General features: G+C 44.4%; 1 protein-coding gene across 3 annotated transcripts in view; it reads left to right on the top strand.

Moving 5' to 3' along the window:
• Window positions 1–11,500: 11,500 nt before the first annotated feature.
• Window positions 11,501–24,269, top strand: part of LOC117062319 (cytochrome b5) — a 39,795-nt gene continuing 27,026 nt past the window's right edge. Inside the window, exon 1 of one of the 3 annotated variants that reach the window (XM_033175762.1) lies at window positions 11,501–11,765. In XM_033175762.1, coding sequence (XP_033031653.1) covers window positions 11,637–11,765 — 129 coding nt within the window. In that variant the 5' untranslated portion in view covers window positions 11,501–11,636. The remainder of the gene's footprint in view (window positions 11,766–24,269) is intronic. The other 2 variants (XM_033175755.1, XR_004428308.1) reach the window with 2 other exon arrangements.

Raw genomic sequence — 24,269 nt, 5'->3', positions numbered from 1 at the left:
AGCTTGGTGAGTGACAGTGGTGGGTAAAACTGGTCTTAGAGTTGCAGCAGTTATTTTCAGTAGTTAGTAGATAAAACTGATTTCAGATTACAACAGGCGATTTCTGAAGCCAGCCCGGCAGATAATTACATTCTCAGTGCAACGTCATTATATTATGTGCTCCAAGTGCTTTTTCCCCCGGACTCTCAACTTTGTTTTCGTTGAATATAAGAAATGACCCAGTTTGTATGATCACCTTTAACAGTTCCCTTTTCTGATCAAGATTTTTCTCTGAGAACATCAGGGACCAGCCATTACACAGTAAGGCTTCACTGCTCCTCAGTGACAGGATGAACCTATCTAATATGTCTAACTTATGAGATTTCTGTGAATTTATGTAATTTTTGAAACGTGATTATCAACGACATACCCATAAATGTAACTAAAAGATCTAGTATCACTTATTTGACAATGTTTCCTACACAGTTTACCAAATAAGCCTAACTAATATCTCTACAAGATGACATATATCTTTTGAGGCTTTCCATGGGCTCAACTGAAAAATTCTAAAGTTAATTCTAGATCAAAAAGACTTAATTTAGGATTTGATTTTAGGGAAGTTTTTCAAAGATGTTAAAAAGCTCAAAACACTAGATCAAAACAGAATAACAGGTCACTGTAAAATAATAGTTATTAAATTAAAAAGAATGATAGTCAAAAGACTCTACAAGCAGTCCAGAAAGTTACATAGATATAAAAACCTTAACCCTTTTACAGCTTAGTTTTCCTAAGTAATAAAAAATCTAATAAAGGCAACATAGAAAGTTATCTTGACAAAATGTAAAATCTTTCTTTCTTGGACCCGCTACCAAAAAAGTAGAGAAAAACCTTCTGCAGGGTGAGCATTTCTCCTTATGGAAGCTCATTTAGATAACCTGGAAGTCAAACCTGATGCAGACATATGAAGGCTATGTCCAAAGTTATGAATGTAACAATTCATATACATCAAGAAAAGCTAAGAGTACAGAATCAAGTTATACTGAAGGAAAATACTGCTTTTCTAGGCCTTTAAGATAAATATTTTGGTGTCAGGCCAAAAAAGCAGAGTTAGAACTAGAAAAAAAAAGTTATAGGAGCTGATAACAAAGTTGGAGAAGAGCATTGTTACCCCAGGCCTTCACAAGGGGAGGAAAAAGGTGAAGGCAGGGATGTCGGACCTACAAGTCATGTGTAGCGAGATATAGCAAAAGTTGAATCTCTGAGATGTGAATCTGAGAAATGTCAAAAGGAAAACTTTACCTCAGGAAATTAAATTACCATTTTCAATGAAAAGAACAGCATTTTAAACCTGAAACTAGAGAAATTAAATAGATCTCAGGAAGAAATGGCAGAAACAAAAATTGTGCAGTTCAGAACATGGCTGTTAAACAGATTTTAGAATTAAAAATCAAAACCTCTTGCAGTTTTATTAAGGACAGATCAGTACTTCAGGAAGTATTTGTTATTTTAAATACAGAGGACTACACTCTGGTCCAGTATCAGCAACTCCTTTTTTACACCAGTGTTTAATTTTTAGAAAAACACATAAACAATTTCTTTCTAATCCCAGCCAATCCAATCGCAAATAAAACTTCCTTCACAAAGCCCACCTTCTATAAGTCCTCTTCAACTTGTTTAGAACTTACATTATTTTCCCAAGCCCGCATTCTTAGTCCTGTAGTTTTTCTTTTTTATAAATTTTGGAATAACTAATTATTGTATCTCAGGACAAAAATGTATCACTTAAGATTTTTTCTCATACAAAATTATTTTTCCCTAAATTCATATTGTGATTAATAGACCTAAATATATTTAGTATTTTTTATAAAATTTAAGAAGCCAAGAAAGAACTTTTAAGTATTTACCAGTTTGGCTCAGTTTTGGATATAACTTGGTCATTTAATATTTATTACTTAATACAACTTTAAAATTTTAAATTGCATGGAAGCTTCATTTATAAATGTTAATTTCATTTCCAATTACCTAATTTATTTTTAAGTAATTATACCTAGATTACTTATGAAAATTAAAATATTAGAGCTAGTCACTATTTTATTTTTTATTAACCAATTTCATAGCCTGTTAATATCAAGTGTTTACCTAAGGTAGAACCTTAAAGTTTAATACATGGGTATCCCGTTGATAACTCAGAAAATACAGCTGTTTTTATTAAATCAACAATATTAAACCTTATCAATCAAAGAACTGCATACACAAACATTATTTTGTTTCAGGCTGGGTTTATAGCTTTATAACCTTAAGAACTCTAGCAGAGGCAAATATACGACCAGTAAGCCCAGCCAAAAGTGTTGACAATTTTGAAGACTTTTCTATTTTTATTTTATCAACAATTTAAAAACCAATTAATTTATCAAGAATTTGTCTAAGTAAGGCAAAGTAAAAATATTTAGGGTTGTTACATATTTTATATGAGTACATATTTTATCTAAATAGAATTCCTTAAGGGATTTCTGGCCGACTACACCAGGTTTTATCATGTAGATGCAACACACCACACAATACATGTATATGTGCATAAACACATCTAAACACATACACATACATGTAAATAAAGATCTTACAGATTTTATTTTAGAATTTTAGTCATGACATAGTGAAACATACATACTGGTTTCTTAAAAAGCAGTTGAATTGAAATTATTTTCTGACAAAATGAGAGAAGGCTAAGCTTTTAACTTTTTGTTTGTAGTCCTATAAAGGCTGTGAAACCAATTTTTAGTAAAGCAGTTTGAGGCAGTTACCAATATAGTGGACTGGACAAAGAATAACTGTGGAAATGTGTCTGAATTACGTGAGGAGGGGTAGGAGATAAGAGTTACTCTAATGAGGTCTGTACAGTGTTTTCTTGTTCTCAAATATTTGTCCTTGAAGATAAGAATGCTGTTACTCCTTATAGTATAGTGTTTTACATGAGAATTTAATCTTTAGCTTTTAAGAAGCAGCACAAAGGTCAAAACAATTTGATTTTATATCTGCTGGTTTCAAGTGTTTTTACTTAAATAATTAGCATGCCAGAATAACTTAGGTGTTTTAGAAAAAGAGAGTTTAGGTTACAAAAGGGTGAAGAGGAGGAATTGTAAGAAGGGGAGGGGAAGCTCCAGAGAGGAAAGCCTCCCAGCTAGCTTTGAGACGGTATTTTGTAATTAGACAATCTTTGAGTGCTGATTTTTTTTTTTTTTGCCTCAAGGTATCAATTGAAATCTAAGTCTTATTTGTGGTGTATGATTTTATAGCTGTGGTCTTTTAGTTTAGACTGTTTGAATGATCTCTGTGATGTTTAAACATGTTACCAGGTGGAATTAAAAAAAAAAATCTTGCCATGCCGTTGAACTTTGAGAGCCCATTTGTGACTAAATTTATCTAGGTGATTTAGCACTCGCCAATTAGATGCAAGTGCTAATAAACAAAGGCCAAGTAAACGCAAGAACTGATAGAAAACAAAGTACATATTTACCAAGAGAGATAATGCCTTCTCTAAATGAAGAGGAAAATTCCCTCATCCAAACCTTGAAGCCAAGATGAGTTAGCTTTGGAATCCCACTTCTGATACCAAGTATGTCCAAGTGAAATACAATCCAGAGGTGAATCTAAAACATTTTATTTGGGAAGCAAGAATCACAAGTTCAAGCATACACGACATTGGACATTGTTCTATGTCTAAGGAATCAAGAGAAAGTTTGAGGTTTTATAAAAAGGAGTCACATGTATTGTTCTGAAAGTTCATTAGCACTAGTAAAGTTTTGGGGAGCTGGCAAGTTCTGATTGGTGAGTGTTGATGGTGGGTAGAAAGTCTTACAGTAGAAGCAGGTTGTTTCAATAGCTATTAGATAAAACTGGTTTTAAGTTAACAGTAGCCAGTTTCTGTGGGTAGGGTTGCAGAGAACTACATTCTTAGGATAATATGTGATGTTTCCTGAGTGCTTTTCCCCCCGGCCTCTTGACTTTATTTTAATTGGGCATGATAAGAATGACCCAATTTATATGATCAAATTTCACAGTGGCAATCAGGTTTGGTACTATTGGTGGGTTCCGACATCAACTGGAGTCTTAGAACTATTCCCTGAGGATAAGAGGGGTCTACTGTGGGCTCATACATTGTGCCAATGCCAATTTCCTGGTTTTGATATTGTACTGCAGTTACAAAAAGATGTAACCATCCGGGGAAACTGGGTGAAGGGTACACAGCACCTCTACTATATTTGCAACTTCCTGTGAACCTACAATTATTTCACAATTAAAGACTGGAAATCATTTCAACATATTTTTGTTGGTTAACATGAAATAAAATATTTGTATATTGTATATGAACCACGACTGATTAGTATAATACAAATAATTTACCTTCTTAACACTACTTAGTCCTTAAAAATATCTCTGAATAACAAAATGTTACACTTGGAAATGTTTGCTTGATATGAAAAAAAAAGTGATCATTTTGGAATACTTAAAAAATGTGTGTGTATGTTGTCAGATGCGTCTGTGTGAAGAGACCACCAACAGGCTTTGTGTGAGCAATAAAGCTTTTTAATCATATGGGTGCAGGTGGGCTGAGTCAGAAAAGAGAGTCAGCAAAGGGAGTTAGGGCGGGGGCAGTTTTATAGGATTTGGGTAGGTAGTAGAAAATTACAGTCAAAGGGGGTTGTTCTCTTGCGGGCAGGGGCGGGGGTCACAAGGTGCTCAGTCGGGGAGCTTCTGAGCCAGGAGGAGGAATTTCACAAGGTAATGTCATCAGTTAAGGCAGGAACCAGTCATTTTCACTTCTTTAGTGATTCTTCAGTTGCTTCAGGCCATCTGGATGTATGTGTGCAGGCTTGGGCTCAGAGGCCTGACATTCCTGTCTTCTTATGTTAATACGAAAAACAAAACAAGATAGTGGTGAAGTGTTGGGGAGGGGAAAATTTGGGGGGGGTGGTATGGAAAGATAATGGGCGATGTTTCTCAAGGCTGCTTCGAGCAGGATTAGGGGTGGCATGGGAACCTAGAGTGGGAGAGATTAAGCAGAAGGAAGATTTTATGGTAAGGGTTGATATTCTGGGGTTGTCAGAAGGAGCATTTGTCATATAGGATGATTGGTGATGGCCTGGATATGGTTTTGTATGAACTCAGAAACTAAACGGAAGACACAAGGTCTGAATAAGAGGAGAAAAACAAGTATTAAAGGACTAAGAATTGGGAGAACCCAGGACTTCAAATTGGAGAGTGCCTAACAGGGTTCAGCATGATTATTTGCTTGGTTGGCCAGTTTTGGGGCTCTATCCTTGAGTTTTTTTTGTTGTCATATACCAGGCCAGATTGATTTAGGTAAAAACAACACTCTTCATTTAAAAATATACAGAGTCCTCCTTTTTCAGCAGTGAGTAAGTCAAAGCCTATTCCTGTCTTCTTATATTAATAATAAGAAAAACAAAATAAAATACTAGTGAAGTGTTGGTGTCATGAGGGGAACAGGAAGCTGTTCAGTCTTATTTGCAAATCGATTTTTGGGGGTAAGGAAAACTAGTGTACATGTGCCTGTTTAATTAACAGGCAGACACATGTAGGTGGAGGAGCCACAAAGGAAGACGAGACCTTGTGTAAGGCAAAACTGGAAATGTAAAGTGGGTGAAAAAATTGGAGTGTGCTTTTCCACAGGGGTCATGTATCCATTCCAAGAGGGAGTTAACAGTGGCGGTTAGGGGATAAGACCAAGACCAGCTATGATGGTTTGGAGAAAAAGTATAAGCCGGCAGTGTAGACAAGGGCAGGGCATTTATGGATAGGTGAAAACGAAGAATAGGAGTATGACTAGACAGAAGATAGCAGGGATGAAAAGTTTTTGGGATGTAGTCTAAGTAGTGGGGGTGACTGCGTAAAGCCCTGTTGCAAAGAGTCTGGTAAGGAAGAATAGACCTAACAAAATGAAAGGCTGTATTAGGCTCATAAGGGTTACTATGTTCTTCAGAAATGTGGGTGAGTTTAAGGGAAGTAGGGGTGAGTACTTGTGACTTCTAAGAGGAAGAGGAAGAGGAGAGATCCGGCTGGCTGTCCAATGGACACGGCTTTATTCTGGAATAGTGAACCCAATGGGGAGGGTCCTGCAGGAGGACAGCAGTTGGGGTATTACAGATGACTGAGTAGAGTCCAGTCCATCAAGGTTGTAGAGTTTGAGGGGTCAGATTCTTAACAAGAACTGACCATCCAGCTAGGGTGTCTTTATAAGGCTGGGAATCTGGAGTAGGCAAGAGAAGATTAGCAGCCTGGCAAATTTCCTGTCTGGCCTGCTGGAGGACTGGAAGATAGTCACCTAGAGGGCTGGTGTCTGGGATGAGGTTGGGGCCGAGCAAGAAAGTGCATCCATATAAAAGTTCAAATGGACAGTACCCTGTAGCATCTCAAGGACAAGCTTTAATTCTGAGAAGGGCAAGAGGTAAAAGTACTGGCCAGTCCTTTTTAAGTTGGAGGCTGAGCTTAGTGAGGTGTGTCTTTAAAAGACCATTAGTCCATTCTACCTTTCCCAAAGATTGAGGATGATAAAGGGTATGAAGGTTCCACTGAATACCAAGAGCCTGAGAAACTGCTTGGGTGATTTGACCAATAAAGGCTGGTCCGCTATCAGACTGTATAGGGGTGGGAAGGCCAAACTGAGGAATTACATCTGACAGAAGAGAAGAAATGACCATGGTGGCCTTCTCAGACCCTGTGGGAAAGGCCTCTATCTATCCAGTGAAAGTGTCTTCCCAGACCAAGAGGTATTTTAGTTTCCTGACTCAGGGCATGTGAGTAAAGTCAATTTGCCAGTCCTGGGCAGAGGCAAATCCCCGAGCTTGATGTGTAGGGAAGGGAGGAGGCTTGAACAATCCCTGAAGAGTAGAAGAGCAGATGGAGCACTAGATGGAAAGGAAATGAGAGGTTTTCAGAGACAGGCTAGCAGCTTATAACCTACATGGAAGAGGTTATGAAGTGATGACAGAATAGAATGGGCCTGTGAGGCTGGAAGGAGATATTTTCCTTGGTCCAAAAACCATTTACCTTGAGTGGGGACGGATTGATAGGTGGAAACTTCAGTGGGAGAGTAAGTAGCAGTGACTGACGAGGAGAAAAACTGGCTGTAAGGGACAGAGTAGGAATGTTAGCTGCTTCTTTAGCTACCTTATCAGCATAAGCATTGCCCTGAGCAATGGGATCTGATGCCTTTTGATGGCCCTTGCAGTGAATGACTCCAGCTTCCTTTGGAAGTAAAGTGGCCTTGAGAAGAGTTTTTATTAAAGAGGCATTAATGATGGAGGACCCTTGCGTAGTGAGGAAACCTCTTTCAGCCCATATAACAGCATGGTGGGTGGGATATGGAAGGTATATTTAGAGTCAGTGTAAATATTGACATGTAGTCCCTTTGCAAGAGTGAGGGCCTGGGTTAAGGCAATGAGTTTGGCTTGCTGAGAGGTAGTGGAGTGGGGCAGAGCGGCAGCTTCAGTGATAGATGTGGAAGACACTATAGCATAGCCTGCCTTTGCCAGTGATTGGCGATTGGGCCTGGAAGAACTATCCTCAATAAACCAAGTGTGGTCTGGGTGGGGAATAGGAAAGAGGTAAATATGGCGAAATGGGGAGAATGAATGATTTAGTTAGGATGGCAAAACCAGGTATCTAAAGGTGAAAGTGCCTAACCATGCCTAGGAAGGAAAGGAGTTGTTGTTTTGTAGAAGGGGTTGGGGTTTGGGATATTAGCTGGACATGATTAGCAGGGAGAGCACATGTGTTTTTATGAAGAATTATGCTGAGATAGGTAACAGATAAGGAAGAAATTTGGGCTTGACTGAAGGAATGGGGGCTGTCCTTGAAGCCTTGTGGTAGTACAGCCCAGGTAAGTTGCTGAGGCTGATGGGTGTCAGGGTCAGTCTAAGGGAAAGCAAAGAGAGGCTGGGATGAAGGGTGCAAAGGAATAGTAAAGAAAGCATCTTTGAGATCCACAACAGATTAATGGGTTGTGGAGGGGTAAAATGGGGGAATTGTAAGGAGAGCTTATAGGCTTTATAAGGCCATGCTGAAACAGGTGAGTGAAAACAGGCTTTAATTCTTTTAAAGCGTGCTGTGGGATGGGATATTGGCATTGAGTGGGGTAAGGGTGATTAGGTTTTAATGGGATGGTAAGGGGTGCATGATCACTTGCCAAGGAGGGAGTAGAGGTGTCTCATACTTCCGGATTAAGGTGGGGAGATACAAGGGGAGGATGTGAAGGAGGCTTTGAACTGGGGAAAAGGGTGACAATGAGGTGTGGCTGTTGCCTAGGAGTAGTCGGGGAAGCAGATAATTTAGTTAAAATGCCTCAACCTAATAAGAGAACTAGGCAGGCAGGGATAACTATAAAGGAGTGCATAAAAGAATACTGTCCCAGTTGGTACCAGAATTGGGAAGTTTTAAGAGGTTTAGAAGCCCGGCCGTCAATAACCACAACTGTTATGGAGGCAAGGGAAAGAGGCCCTTGAAAAGAAGGTAATGTGGAGTGGGTAGCCTCTGTATTGATTAAGAAGGGGACGGACCTACCCTCCACTGTAAGAGTTACCTAAAGCATCTGTGATGGTCCAGGAGGCGTCCAAGGTGATCAGGCAGTGTCAGTCTTCAGTCACTAAGCCAAAAAGATCTGGGAAGGAGTCAGTCAGCAAGCCTTAGGCCAGAGTTCCAGGGACTCTGGGAATGGCTGCCAGGCGAGTTGGACAGTCCAATTTCCAGTGGGGTCCCGCACAGATGGGACATTACTTAGGAGGAATCCCAGGCTGCAGGCATTCCTTGGCCCAGTGACCAGATTTTCAGCATTTGAAGCAAGATCCTGGGGGAGGAGGTCTTGGAGGAACGCCTGGCCACTGTGGTTTAGGAGTTTTGAAGTTCTTGTGTGCTGGAGATGTGGCTGAGGTTTCTCTCACAGTGGAGGCAAGTAATTGCCACTCTTCTCTATTATTGTACACCTTGAAGGCAAGGTTAATTAAGTCCTGTTGTGGGGTTTGAGGGCTGGAATCTATTTTTGGGAGCTTTTTCTAATGTTGGGAGCGGGTTGGGTAATAAAATGCATATTGAGAATAAGACGGCCTTTTGGCCCCTCTGGGACTAGGGCGGTAAAGCCTTTAAAGTGTTGTTGCCAAATGGACCATGAACTGGGCTGGGGTTTTATATTTGACGAAAAAGAGCCTAACTGTTTTGGGAGAGGTCAGATAAAGAAAAAAGGAGCATTAACCTTGACTATGGCTTTAGCTCCAGCCACCTCTTTTTGAGGAAATTGTTGGGCAGGTGGGGGAGGGATCGTCACAGAATGAAACTGTAAGCAAGACTGGGTGTGAGGAGGGGAGGTGATAGAAGGATTATAGGGTTGGGGAGCAGAGACTGAGGAAGAATTGGGACCTGGCTCAGCCTGGGGAGGAGGGGAGAAGTCGGATGGGTCCGTAGAAAAGGAGCATTCAAAGTACTCAGAGCTTGGGGTGGAGACCGAAGGAACAGACAGGAGAGAAAGAAGAAAGATTTGGGATGAGTCGCATTGGGAGCAGAGACTAGGGAGGGACTGATGTGTAAAAGAATGCCTGGATATCAGGCACCTCAGACCATTTGCCCATTTTATGACAAGAATTATCTAGATCTTGTAGGGTGGAGAAATTGAAAGTGCCATTTTCTGGCAATTTGGAACCTCTGTCAAGTTTGTATTGGGGTCAGGTGGTATTGCAGAAGAAAATAAGGTGTTTATGTTTTAGGTCAGGTGAGAGTTGAAGAGGTTTTAAGCTCTTGAGAACACAGGCTAAGGGAGAAGAAGGAGGAATGGAGGGTGGAAGATTGCCCATAGTGAAGGAGGCAAGCCCAGAGAAAAGAGAGAGTAGAGACACAGAGGGTTGGGGGTGGCACTTGCCACCCAAGGGAGGTGGTGCTTGCCACCAAGGTGAAGGATCACGGTAGGTGTCCCTATGGTGATCAGACACCTCTGAAATATGGGTGAATAATCAGGCAGGCATCCCTGCAGTGATTAAACACCAAGGGAACACTGTCTTCTCGAGTCTGTGACCAGTGCTGGTGTTTTGGGTTCATGGATAAAACGCATCTCTTCTGTCTCTACCAGAAAAGGAAAGGAACTGAAATTAAGGGAAGGGATAGATTGAAGGGTGGTGCCAAAATTGAAAGGAGAAAGGTTGAAGGACAGTGAGAGAGGTTGGAGAAGAGAGTAAAAAGAAGCTGCTTACCCAATTTAAAATTGGTGAGATGTTCCTTGGGCTGGTTGGTCTGAGGACCCAGGTCGTAAGTGGATCTTTTTCATGGAGCAATGAGCAGGAGGACAGGGGATTGTCTTATCAGTTAAGGCAGGAACCGGTCATTTTCACTTCTTTTGTGATTCTTCAGTTGCTTCAGGCCATCTGGATGTATATGTGCAGGCTTGGGCTCAGAGGCCTGACGTGTGTGTTTTGTGTTTTTCTGGATAGGCATTCTTTCCTATGGAAGAGGTAAGCAGGGGGAAGGGAGCTCACATTCATCAGACACCTACTATGTATTGGAACCTTGTGTGTCCCTGAAAGGGTGGACAACCCCACATGTGAAACCTCTAGTGCGGTTCTTTTTGGAATTAACTACCATGCTCAAAAGGGCCTAAATAAAATACTAAATTTTAACATGCTGGAATTTTTCTCTTTTTTTCCTCCTTCAAACATTTGTAGCTCTTTATATGCGGTATTTTCCCTGCCTCAGAAGGGAAAGAGGGTGCCCTTTGGGGAGGTTCGCTTCCAGACTCCTAGAAGAGAATCTGATTTAGCTTAAATGCACAACCAAGGCCTTGCCAGTCACTGGCCAACCGCAGCCAAACTACTTCAGTCACAGAAATAATTTGGACACTTCTGCTTTTTAAGGAAAAGATGATTTCCCTGGATTTTTTTCCTGTGAGGACGAGGGATTCCAAAACCCAGCGAGGTCAAGCACAGTTCGCCAACTTTATTTTTTGGGGCGCAGGGCATTTGCTTCCCGAAGTCAGTTGCGAAACCGTTTTCTAGCGCGCACGGGGCTTTCAACTCTTCCGTGCATGCGAAGGGCTACCCGAGACGCCCCCTTTATGGACTTGGCCATGGCTACTTTTGTTACAAATTAACGTCTGGGACTCGGGCTGCTGCGAATAGGAAACTCCCGCGATTCGCTGCCCAGGTCGCCGCCCGCCCAAGAATGGACTCTGCACCTGCCATCCATGCCCACTGGTACACCTCGCTCACTCGCACGCTTAACCCGTTGGGACGCCCCCGACCTCTCACCTCCTCCCTAGCCACAGTTCGTCCCGCCCTTCCGCGCAGACTCCGTGGAGTCTGCGCGCTGCGGCGGTCGGGAGATTGTGAAGGGCACCTCCGGCAGCCAATTAACACCCGCACACTGGGCGGGACCACGCTTGGGCAGGCGGAGGGGGACGACCAAAGGCGGTGACTTTTGAATGACAAGGATGACGGCCAACCGTCGGGGGTCCTTTTACTGCGCCCCGCCCCTGAGCCGGCCGCCCAGCCCCCGGAGCTGTGCCCGGCTCGGGGAATGTCCCGGGTGGAGCTGGTGGAGTCGCGCGCTCTGCTCCACCCGACGCGGCTGTGTGTTCTAGGCCTGGCTCGCGGCGAACCGAGATGGCAGAGCAGTCGGACGAGGCCGTGAAGTACTACACCCTAGAGGAGATTCAGAAGCACAACCACAGCAAGAGCACCTGGCTGATCCTGCACCACAAGGTGTACGATGTGACCAAATTTCTGGAAGAGGTGAGTTGGGGATGAGCGGCTTGGGGCGCAGGGAGCGTGGGCCGGGTTTGGGGGTTCACTGGCATGACCTGTCTTTCGCGGCCCCGAGTCCGCATACGTACGGCTGGGCGCGCCCCTTCCCCGAGTTCGCTCACCTGCGCGTGTACGCCTGGGCGCGCTTCCGAGTCCGCACACCTGCACGTGCACACCTGGGTGCCCCCCACCACCCCCCAGTCCGCACACCTGCGCGCGCACACTTGGGAGCCCTCCCCGAGTCCGCACATCTGCTCGTGTACACCTGCGAGGTCTCCTCGAGTCCATACACCTGCGCGTGTACACCTGGGAGCCCTCCCCGAATCCGCACACCTGCGCGTGCACACCTGGGAGCGCTCCCCGAATCCGCACACCTGCGCGTGCACACCTGGGAGCGCCCGGGCACGGTGGCATCATCGCTACGTGGTCCGGGGGGGCGCACTAGGCAGGAGCTGGTGCACTAGGCAGGAGCTGGCGCTCCGGCCCTGCGGCGGTGCTGGAGCAGCCTTCCGGGGAGAGCGCGCAGCTATGCGGGGGATTTAAATGATCCCTTTCTCCCTTGAGTTTGAATAGAAGGGTGTCCTTCCACGACCGACGGCATACCCGGAGTGGCCGGCTGGAGACCACCCACCCCGAGAGCCGCGGATCCCGCCGAAGGGGACCCCGAGTGCGGAGGTCGGGTGTGGTCCGGGCCCGCCCTTCCCTTGGCAGCTACTGGCCGACCTTGGGGCCCACATCCACTCGCGTTCGCGTTCACCTGGAAGAGGCCCGCTGTTAATTAACCTTTTCCTGGCTTTGGCAGCCAGGTGCCCTGCTTGACTCCTGAGACCGCGGTGTGTGGCTCGAGCAAGAACACAGGAAGAGGCCAGGCAGAGCAGCGTACGTTCTGCTCTCGGACTCGCCCCTAACAGCTTTGGAAGGTGTAATAGGGAACGTTCGTTAACTTAAAGGAAGACATTCCTTTGATAAGATTATTTGCATTCGAATATAATTTTTGCCACACACGCTAAGGGGCGTTTTTGGTGGTTGTCTTAGATCCTCTGGAAGTGTTTTACCACTTTTGGGGAGTCTGAATCATGAATCTTAACGCATGCTCACGCCCCTCTCCCAATAAATAATGAGAAGGTTTAGTGATGGGAATTTTTTACATAGTCCGGGAGCAGGGAGACAAAGACAGATGCCTGGTCTGAGCTGGATCACAGTTTACATCAGAGGACTTTGGTTTTGCAGAAAATGTTAAAATCAAAAGGCCTGTTTTAAAAAATGAGGCTGGGCCAAGCACGGTGGCTCACATATGTAATCCCAACACTTTGGGAGGCTGAGGCGGGTGGATCACTTGAATCTAGGAGTTCGAGACCAGCTGAACCAACATGGCGAAACCCCATCTCTAACCCCCAAAATGCCAAAATTAGCCAGACCTGGAGGCGCACGCCTGTAGTCCCAGCTACTTGGGAGACTGAGACGGGAGAATCCCTTCAACTTGGGAGAGGTTGCAGTTAGCAGAAATCGCACAACTTTACTCCAGCCTAGAGGACGGAGTGAGACCCTATCTCTAAATAAATAAATCGAATTAAATAAAACATAAGGCTGGAGTTGATGTTTATTGGTAAGGTGTTTCACTCTGGAGCAGTACCCAAAGATAAAGTCGTGTTACCATTTAGTAAGGAGGGGTTTATGTTAGGGAATCAGAGCTGACCTGCCCTCTCCCTCCTGCCCAGCTGCAGATCCTGGCATATAACAAACATCAGTTCTCATTAACTCTAAATGTGGAATTTTAAGACACAGTGTGTGCTTTGTCTGTTTGTGTTTATAAAAAAAAGTAGCATAGGCCGGGCGCGGTGGCTCAAGCCTGCAATCCCAGCACTTTGGGAGGCCGAGACGGGCGGATCACAAGGTCAGGAGATCGAGACCATCCTGGCTAACACGGTGAAACCCCGTCTCTACTAAAAATACAAAAAAAAAAAAAAAAACTAGCCGGGCGAGGTGGCGGGCGCCTGTAGTCCCAGCTACTTGGGAGGCTGAGGCAGGAGAATGGCGTAAACCCGGGAGGCGGAGCTTGCAGTGAGCTGAGATCCAGCCACTGCACTCCAGCCGGGCTGACAGAGCGAGACTCCGTCTCAACAAAAAAAAAAAAAAAAAAAAAAAAAAGCATAAGAGAATATTAGGATATTTTTATTATGAAGCATTTTCTTTGTTTCTTTTGTTTTCTTTTTTCCTAAAACGAGTTTTTTCAACCCTGGCACTGTTGACATTCTGGGCCAGCTGATCTTTGTTGTGGCATCTGTCCTGGGCGTTGTAGGATGTTGAGCCACCTCCCTGAGTTCTACCTACTAGATGACCGGTACCACCACCTCCCCTATTTTTTTTTGTTTTTGAGACGGAGTTTTGCTCTTGTGGCCCAGGCTGGAGTGCAATGGCTTGATCTCGACTCACTGCAACCTCTGCTTCCTGGGTTCAACCAATTCTCCTGCCTCAGCCTCCCAAGTAGCTGGGATTACAGGCGTGCACCACCATGCCCAGCTATTTTTTGTATTTTTAGTAGAGACAGGGTTTCACCATGTTGGCCTAGCTGGTCTCGAACTCCTGACCTCAGGTGATCCACCCACCTTGGCTTCCCAAAGTGCTGGGGATTACAGGCGTGAGCCACCGCTCCTGGCCCTACCTCCCCTATTTATAGCAATGAAAAATGTCTCCAGATATTGCCAGAGGTCCCCTAGGGCACATAATCTCTCCAATTTAAAAATTACTAAGGTTACTGTGCTTGACTTTAGGGGTTGATTTTCAGAGAAGATAACAAGGAAGTGAAGATTATTGTTAAAATGTCCTCAAAACCGTTTACTTTCACATTTCATTCCTGTGAGTCAGGAAAGGAGGGATTGTGCAAAAATTTTCCGAGAAAAACAGAGATGAGAACAAGCTCTTGAGTGCGTAAATTAGCTGAAAACAAATTCCTTTATTTTTTCTTATTCAAAGTTTTTGTGGAGAATGCATCTCAAATAAAATGAACAGGAGGGTGGCTGACCCCGGGACCGGCTAGAAGGATGGCTTGAGTGAGGAGGCTGGGGTGTGGGAGAAACACAAGGAGTTTGGTTTTCGTCCTGTGGACTTTAAGGGGTTGGAGAGATCTTCAGGCGTCGGGAGAACTGCATGCGCTTCTGCCTCCGCTGTCTGCCAGCATGTGGTTCTGGGAAAAAGCAAGGCCACTTAGCCTTTCCCTGGATCATGCCTGCCCTCTCGACACATCCTGATTCGACCTTTTATGGACGTATTTTTCCATTTGCTGTCTTTATATTATTTGCTTTGACTTTCTATGACCATCTCTTGCTTATTGCATATCCTGGTCATTGGCTTCCCAGCCTCCGGCAAGGCCTCAGGTTCTACCTGAGATTCTAACCAGGATTCCTTGCAGGTGACTTCCTGTGCTCCTGGAATTACATCTCAAATAAGTACGCATCTTCTCGCTCAGAGCTCTTCAGCACACTGCCCTGCCAGGTACTTCTTTTATGAGGCAAGTCTGTTTAAACATCTCAAACCTACTTTTAAAACAGAAATGAGTGCAGAATGTCTCTTTCTTCCCTGCTTGCCCAGTCCTTCTTCCTGTCTTCTGTTGTTGAAAGGCTCCAGAATTTCATGCGGCCTTTGTGTGTTAACTAAAAAATATTTTATCTCACCTAATTTACCTAAATATGAAAGATTTTTCTTCCCCTCCTAACTCTCAAATGAGCTTTCAGTCATTATGGGCTAGACTTTTGTCTACTGTGAGATCCCCCATCCGTATGGACAAGATTTCTCATGACTGACTATTTCCCCTTCTTTCAGAATGTCCTAGATTTATGTGCATGTCCGCGTTCATGTTGAGAAGGTGTGTGGTGAGATGGTGGAGGGATCCTGCTCTGCTGGCAGGTACAAGCCAAGAACACAGGTTGAAGCTCAGCTGTGCAGTGTGCACTCTGACCTCCTGAAATAATGGCCTCTAAAGCTGTTTTTGCTGTTCAGGAAGAGGGGTAGAAACCTAAGAGGGAAGACTGGTTTATTACTAATGGCAGTCTACATAGCAGCAGGTGCTTAGTTACTGTCTGATACTTAAAAGATTTTGAGCTTTATTGCCTACATATTTTGAACTAGATTTTTTTTCAATCCTGAGTTATAGTTTTTGAGTTTATATTTGTGAAACTGAGTCTGCTTGATCATAGAACTTCAAGGGACAGTTCTTTGAAATGAAAACTTAGGCATTTAGGGCCGGGGGAGAAATGTTTGCGTTTCCCTTTCTGTGATTTGGGCAGCAGCATCTATTCAGGTTTTAAAAGAGCTGTGGAAGGGAGAGAGAAAGGTATCCTGTAACTAACAACAGTTACATGGAAGGGAGAGAGAACAGTATCCTGTAATTAACAACAGTTGCCTTAGATGTTGCTTTTGGTTCAAGTCAGTGGGGATGTTGCTTTTGGTTCAAGTCAGTGAGTGTTTGATTTGTGAAATAGATGTTGTCCTGGAAAACTTTATAAAGCAGAATGTAATGTCTTTTTGTCAAGTTGTCTCCTCTCCCTTTACATCATAAAAATGGAAACTTGTTTCTGTAGAACATTTTCTAGTGATCCTGGAATTCTGATAGTCTTGGACCTGAGCCTTAAATGTTCTTTACAGCATTCTGCCTCATAGAAGCTATTGGCTTCTGACTCACTTTGATTTTTGGAGTCTTAAGAGTGTTCTTTCTAGCAAGTTTTGTTGTAGGGACTTGCTGTTTGATATTTTCCATTGAACATGGCTGCCTACGTTGCGTAGACCGGTGCTTCCAAAGCTTGGGGATTGAGGAAGAGAGTATGGGTGTTGAAATTCATTGCCCTTAATTCTGAAAAACATAGAACATGTATCTTTACCCTTGTTAAAGCTACCATATTTAGGGCTAAAATGCTAAATGCCTTTGCTTTTTGCAAGAAAATTTGATAGTATTCTGAATCTTATGTTACTAAATGGCTGCAGTTGGCAAATATGCCTTTGAAGCTTGTAAAATGGGAACATTGTTATTATTTAATATATACCGTTAGGTAAATAAAACTTAGAAATTATGGAGTCCATAGGAGGGAAACATAAAGGTATTGTTGGTAGTGTTGGTGGCTTAGGCATCTTGGGTAAAGTGATAGTAAAACCACATCTTAGAAGGCCACCTGGGGAACGTGAACCCGTAAGTCTTTTATATATTTCTACGTATATCTCTGTATTTTTTGGTAACCTGTTGCTACTTTTGAAAAGAGATTCCAAGAGGCAACTTTGTTTTGAAACAGTAAAAAAAAAAACAGTAAAGAAACACCGAATGAACTTTTGCTTTTTGATGATCTTAAAGGTAGTTGAAAATTGTAAATAAGGAAGGGAAAACACATGCAAACCAGCTTTGGTAAATCAAGGAATAAATAATACGCACAATTCTACTGAATGTGAATCTCTGGTATTCTGACAAGTCCTCCCGGTGAAGATGGCTGATAAGTGCCTTTGTAGTTGAGTGGAGCCTGAACAACCCTGTCTCGCTGGGCATTCATGGGAAAGCATTGGGCTGGGGTTAGGAAAACTGGACCCGGTCTTAGACCTATCATGGAGGTGACCTTGGGCAGGTCAGGTAGTTCTTTCAGTCACTTTCCTTGTTCTGAAGTGGGGACTCTTGTGTCACTGGCGTCTGCATTGGGAAAAATGATATGTGTGAAAACACTGGAAAAAGTATGTAAAGAGAAGGCATTTAAGTGACTATATTTTGATTGAATAAAAATTTTAAAATAAATTGTTTTTATGTGAAAGGTCCATTATTTAGTAGGAACATATCTCAGAAATTACAGTGTTTACTGGTAAACAAAATGACTCAAAATACAAATATTCACTTGAAACAATTTTCAGGAATGTGTGCTTTGCATGATTGGAAATCATCCCATTTCGGGAGCTTTTAAACATACGACTTTATTGTGTAAGGCAAAATAATACATGATCATGTTAAGGAAGTGGACACTGTGGAAAACTGCAAAGCAGAAAAACAAAGCTGCCTGGAGCTCTGCTCTCCGAAGGTGGCCAACATGAGCAGTTTGCACACTCACTACTACAATGTCCTGCTCGTGGATGTGCTTTGCGTCCATGGAAATGTGCTCTGCATGCTCTGTAATCTCCCTTTTTCTCTACTGGACTAGGTGTTGAGGGACCAGTCCTGAATTTAAGTAACTCCTATTCCCAGGCTGCCTCCTTACTGTATAGAGGGATCCTAACGTACGGAATCCTCTCTCCTTCCATGTTTTTAGTTTCCCACTTGCAATTACCTCCTTATGGTAGATCTTTGTAAGTGGGATTCTTGGGTGAAAGGATGTACACTTCTACTTTTTTTTTTTTTTGGAGATGGAGTCTTGCTCTGTTGCCCAGGCTGGAGGGCAGTGGTGCAATCTCAGCTCACTGTAGCCTCGACCTCCTGGGCTCAAGTGATCCTCCCTCTGGAGTAGCTGAGACCACAGGCATGAGCCACCATGCCCAGCTAATTTTTGTATTTTTTGTAGAAATGGAGTCTGTTGTTGCTCAGGCTGGTCTCGAACTCCTGGGCTCAAGTACTCTGCCCGCTTTGGCCTCCCAAAGTGCTGGGATTACAGGCATGAGCCACTCTAAATTTGGATGGATGTTACCAGAGTGCCTTGGGGTGGCACACCAGTGTGTGCGCTTCTCTGTTCTTAGGAGTGGAGAAACTTGGTTGCACCTCATTCAGCTCCCTTCCTGAATTATTTGGCTGTGTACTTCTGTTGAAAAGGGAAATGTATGGAATACTTTTTTAGCCCCTTTAGCTTATAAATTCTTTTAAAAGTGCAGCTGTGGCAAGTAATACCTTGTCTATTCTATGAAAGAATTTCATTGTCTGAAGGCTCAAAACATCAGAAAAGTGACCAGAGGCAGCAGCTGCCTACATGGGAAGCTGAGTAGCGGGCTCAGAGCCATTTTTGGAGTCTCAAGAGAGTCCTTTCTAGCAGGTTTTGTTGTAGGGACTTGCTCTTTGTTATTTTCCATTGAACATGGCTGCCTACATTGCATAGACCAGTGCTTCCAAGGCTTGGGGATCGGGGAAGAGAGTATGGGTGTTGAAATTCATTGCGCTTAATTCTGAAAAACAGAACATTTTAATCAAGTGTGCTTTCTTCCCTATTACCCTTGGACCTAGTTTTCTTGGGAACATGGTCTTGAGTGTGTATGGTAACTGGGTATCTGCGCCTTTTACTGAGTTCCAACATGGGGACCAGGAGGGTGAGCTGAAGATAGGGTACGGACAACTCAGTTCTTGCTGTTGATAGAATCTGGCCTGTGCTGCCTGTTAGCTTAGAGCTGACATCTCTGTGGATGATGGCAAGAAGTTACTTTCTTACATCCATAGAATTCTCTCTCTAGCAGGCCCATGCCAAAATGATGGCATCTGAGTCAGCACTGATGCTGGGGAGGTTCTGGAGGGGTCGAGGGATAAGGGATGTGGACTTAGGGGAAGGGGTGGAGTGATTCATAACCTCTAGGCTCAGTTAAGGGCCCCCTCTGCCTGGCTGGTGGGCACGGGAGCCTGTTTGAAATGGAATCACTTGAACTCTTCTGTAGTCGAGGGCCTCGGGAGTGTCAGTTTCTAGCTTGTTTCTTTCACTGCCTGCTATTGTTTTTTCTTGGCAGACCTAGTCCTTAAGCTTTGTGCAGCTGTGTCCAGAATTAGCCAGGCCACAGAATATATCCAGCCTTCTTTCCCTCGTCTTCCTCAGAAAGTGTTAAGTAAATGCCATTCATTAACTCTCCCCAAGTAAATGCTATTCTTGAATTCTCCCCTCCCCAACAATCCCTAGTGAGCTAATAAGAAAAGTGATAGCAGTGGACATTGGCTGAATGTTTATGGACATTCAGTATGTGCTAGGGAGTACGCCAAGTGCTTTTTGCACATAAAACCTTCTTTGCGTTTGTGCTTTTAATCTTTCTTTCTTTTTTTTTTTTTTTTGAGATGGAGTTTTGCTCTTCTTGCCCAGGCTGGAGTTCTATCTTGGCTCACTGCAACCTTCCACCTTCCAGGTTCCAGCGATTCTCTTGCCTCAGCCTCCCAAGTAGCTGGGATTTATTTACAGGCATGCGCCACCATGCTGACTAATTTTGTATTTTCAGTAGAGATGGGGTTTCACCATGTTGGTCAGGTTGGTCTCGAACTCCTGACCTCAGGTGATCCACTTGCCTTGGCCTCCCAAAGTGCTAAGATTACTTTGGGAGGTAATCTCTCAAAGTGGTGTGAGCCACTGTGCCCAGCCTGTGCTTTTAATCTTCAAAACAATCCTATGGGGTCAGTGGTGATGGTGTCCTCCCTTTTAAAGGTAAGATGCTGTGTCTTAGGGAGATTTTGCAACTTTCTCAGCAAGTCCCACAGACAATAAGGAGCAAAGCCAGGGCTTCAGTCCAGGCTGCAGGCACTGCGGCCCAGTGTCTTCAGTGCTGAGTCTGCTGCTGAGGCTTGAGACCCAAAGAGTATTGAAGAGAACCTAGTGTAGCTTTAAAAGCAGAAGTCCATCCCACTGATACAGAGTTGCTATCATTTGCTGGAGACCTCCATCACTGGAGAGTTCTCTGTAGGAACGAGGCAGAAAGCAAAGGGGATTTGTGATGCAAAGATCTGAACAAAACCAAAACCCTTGGAAGGTTAATGGGCAAAAATATGCCTTTCTTTCCATCTGTTGTCAGTTTACTATGTTGCCTTCTAGGAGGTGAAGGAAACAGCCATTCTTGTTTCTTGGAGAGGAGTTTTTAAATAGACGGAGTCGGGGCGGAGTCTTTACGACCTCAGTTTGTTTATGACCCAGATGCTGCTCTCACCTGGCAGGGGCTGAATCATCGGTGTGGTTTTGGTTTGGAGAGAGATCGTTTACACATGTGGTGGGTATGTGTGAGGAGGCATGTGTTGTTTGGGAAAAGGCCTCTTAAATAACTGCCCCGGGAAGGATTGTTTAAATGGAAATCCGAGGAGGTTCCTGCTCCGATAAATCCCTCAGTGGGTCCCGCTCATCTCTCGCCCGCCCCTTCCGGGTCCGTATCCCCTCTGCATCTGCCACGCGGCTGGTTGCAGGGTGGTTAGAACATCTTTCTGTCTTCTAAGCTGAGAGCAGATGCCCTGGCATGGCCTCACTTATATCTTTTCCACCTCTCATGGTGGCCACTGGGCAGTCAATTCTCAGGATTTCATTGGTTCCCTCAAATGGGTGGTGGTGGTGGTTTTATTAGTTTTCAGCTTGAGTAATAAATGCTATTTACTTCTTTAAAAAGTATGATTTCTAGAAGAAGCACATACAAACAAACTTCATCTTTTGGAAACAGATTGTCATTTCTCTGTTTATTTCCTTTCAACGGCTTCCTGTTGCATTTAGAATAAAATCGTATCTCTTTGCCCTGGTTTGGAAAGCTCTGAGTGATCCCGCCCTTACCTACCTCCCCCACCTCAGCAGATAACACTGTGTCCTCACTGCTAATGCCCACACCTGATCACATTGACCCTTTGTCTCTGTTTCTCAAACAAGGCAAACTTGTTTTTGCCTTAAAACCTTTGCTTTGTTTTCCCCTGTGTCAGTCTCGACCCTGTTCAGGTCTCAGCATGGTGTCCCGTCCCGTTTTGCGCCTCTGCTAGCAGTTAGACCCACCCGACTGTGATATGCTGCCTGTCTGCTGCTTTCTGCACACGATGAGGGCTCCTGCCTGTCTGGCTGCTGTGCACCTGGCCCATGTCTGGTGCCAGGAAGTCATTCTTCCCGGGATGGAAGAGGAGAGGAACAGACAGGAGCCCCTGCCCTGTGACTATCTTTTTTTTCCTCCTTTTTCATACATAACACATACTAGTGTGATCCCTTCTTACTCTGCGTCCCTTGTCCGGTGCCAGGAAGTAACTTCCTAGGACGGAAGAGGAGAGCCTGGTGGAAGAACAGACCCAAGCCCCTGCTCTGTGACTGTCTTATTTTTTCCACCTTTTTCCACGCAGGGCACACACTAGTGTGATCTCTTCTTACTCTGTAGGCCTTGGCCTGGGATTTTGTCCCTGAGGATTGTGCACTTAGAAACTAGTGGGACTCTATTGTGAAAGTCTGGATTGTGACATAGTCTCAGGGCATGGAACACAAGAATGGCATCGAGGGAGGCTCCCATGCAGTCAGTAGAAAGGATGAGGAGAATTAAAGGTGAGGGGAGCGCTTTGGTCTGCATTTTCCAGTCTCTTCCTGCCCAGAGCCCGGGCCCCCACCTGTGCCTGAAATCCTATTCCCCTTTGCACTCAGACGCTCCCTAAACCACCCAATGTTCCCTGGTGTAAACCAGGCCCCTCTGGGCCGCACCCCGCTGGGTTATTCTCGTCAGTGTTCCTGCTGTTTTTTCTCCTTTCCTGCAAAACACACACACGGACACACACACACACACACACCCTCCTCTCCTGCAGAAACACACACACTCCTTCTCCCCTGAAACACACACACACAGAGCCTCCTTTGACTCTCCTGCCCCCTCCAGGATTTACTCATTTTTCTGCTCCCCTGAATAGTAGAACGCTCTGAAAGGGTTGTTAAGCCTGGTCTCCAATCCACCTCCTCCATTCCCTTTTAAACCACCCCCATTCACCACAACTTCTCTTGCCAAGATCTCCCAGGGTGCCTTGTGTCAGCTTTCAGTTCTCCAACACAGTGGCTCAGCAGACTCTGACACAGATGCTCACCCCTCTGGGTTGCCATCCTCTCCTGGTTCCCTCCTCCCTCCACCTCCTGTCTCCTTTTCCCACTTCTCTTCTGTCTGACCTCCTTACTGGAGGACCCCCCTGGGGCCTGGGCTTTTCCGCTTTGGCAGGCTCACACAGTAGCATGGCTTTAATGTGCTAATGAATCCTGGATTGTCACATCACATCCTGGCCAGAAAGACCTCTGTCCTGAACTGGCTCTTGTATCCCTGAGGCTACATCACAGTTAGATGTCCAGTAGGCTTCTCACCCTAAGGTGGGAAACACTGAAGTGGTTTCCTGTCCCACACCCTGCTCCCTCCGCATGTCTCCATCTTAGCAGATGGCAGTTCCATTCTCCCAGCTGCTCAGGCCAAAAGCCTGGGGGTCGTACTCCTGTCTTCTGTTCTCTCATACCCACATCCTGTCCACCAGGATGTTCTGTGGGCTTAACTTTCATGATGTCAGAATCTCACCCATTTTTTACCATCTCTACTGCTGTTCCCCTGGTTGGAGCCTCCATCTTCTCTTGCCTGGTCCGCTTTTGCCCCCAACAGTGTATTCTCACCATAATAGAGTGACATTTTAAAGTCAAACTGGGTCAGTATACTCTGTTTAAACCCTTCAAGGACTGATTACACTGCCCATTTTTAAGACTTAGGATATGGCTGCAGTCATCAGGAAAGTGTAGTTCTGGCAAAGGGACACATACATGTCCATGTAGCAGAATAGAGAGGCCAGAGATAGACTCACACAGAGATTTCCACCTCATTGACAGAGATGGAAAAGCAATTCCATAGAGGAAGGATAGCCTTTTTAGCACGTAATTCTGGAACAATTGGACATCAATAACCAAAAATATAAACCTTGACTTAAACCTCACACCTTATGCCAAAATTAACTCAGAATGGAGCATAGATCTAAATATAAAATGTAAAAGGTTTTTGTTTTTTGTTTTTTTTTTTGAGATAGGGTCTTACTCTGGCACTCAGGCTGGAGTCCAATGGCGTGATTACAGTTCACTGCAGCCTCCACCACCTGGACTCAACTCAGGTGATTCTCCAGCCTCTGCCTCCCGAGTAGTGAGGACTGCAGGCATGCACCACCACACCCGGATAATTTTCCTTTTTTTTTTTTTTTTTTTTTTTGTAGACACAGGGTTTTGCCATGTTGCCCAGCTGCCAGCTGGTCTCAAACTCCTGAGGCTCAAGTGGTCTACCTGCCTTGACCTCCCAAAGTGCTGGGATTACAGGCATGAGCCACTGCACCTGGCCAACATGTAAAACTTTTAAAAGTGACTTAGGATTAGGCAAAGAATTCTTAGACATAGTAGAACTGTTATCCAGTTCTTTGCACTAGAAGGTTATTCCCCCCAAATAACATGGCTCCCTGCCTCACCTCCTTTGAGAACTCACTCACAGTCACCTCAACGAGGCGTATCCTGACCACTGTATTTAAGCCTGGATATTACTGCAGCCCCCTGCACTCCTGAGCCCAGTTATGCTGCTGAGTTTTCCCCCTGTAGCATGTACTACCTTGTAACATACAGTATAATTTACTCATTTATTAGTTTTTGCTTCTCTATGCCCTTCCACTAGAAATGTATGCTCTGTGAATGCAGGACTTTTTCTCTTTTATTCACTGATAAATCCAGTTCTTAGAACAATGCTGGCACATAGAAAGGGCTAAATATTTATTGATTGAATGAAGAATTAAAACTTTATAAATATAAAATACCAGAAAGCTGATGTGAAATGACTGTTGGGTGACATTGAATAATT

Source organism: Trachypithecus francoisi, unplaced genomic scaffold (assembly GCF_009764315.1).
Source record: "Trachypithecus francoisi isolate TF-2019V2 unplaced genomic scaffold, Tfra_2.0 Contig01474, whole genome shotgun sequence".
In the NCBI taxonomy this organism is placed as follows: domain Eukaryota; kingdom Metazoa; phylum Chordata; class Mammalia; order Primates; family Cercopithecidae; genus Trachypithecus; species Trachypithecus francoisi.
Note: the sequence above shows the minus strand (reverse complement) of the source record. Positions and strands in the feature narration are given on the sequence as shown.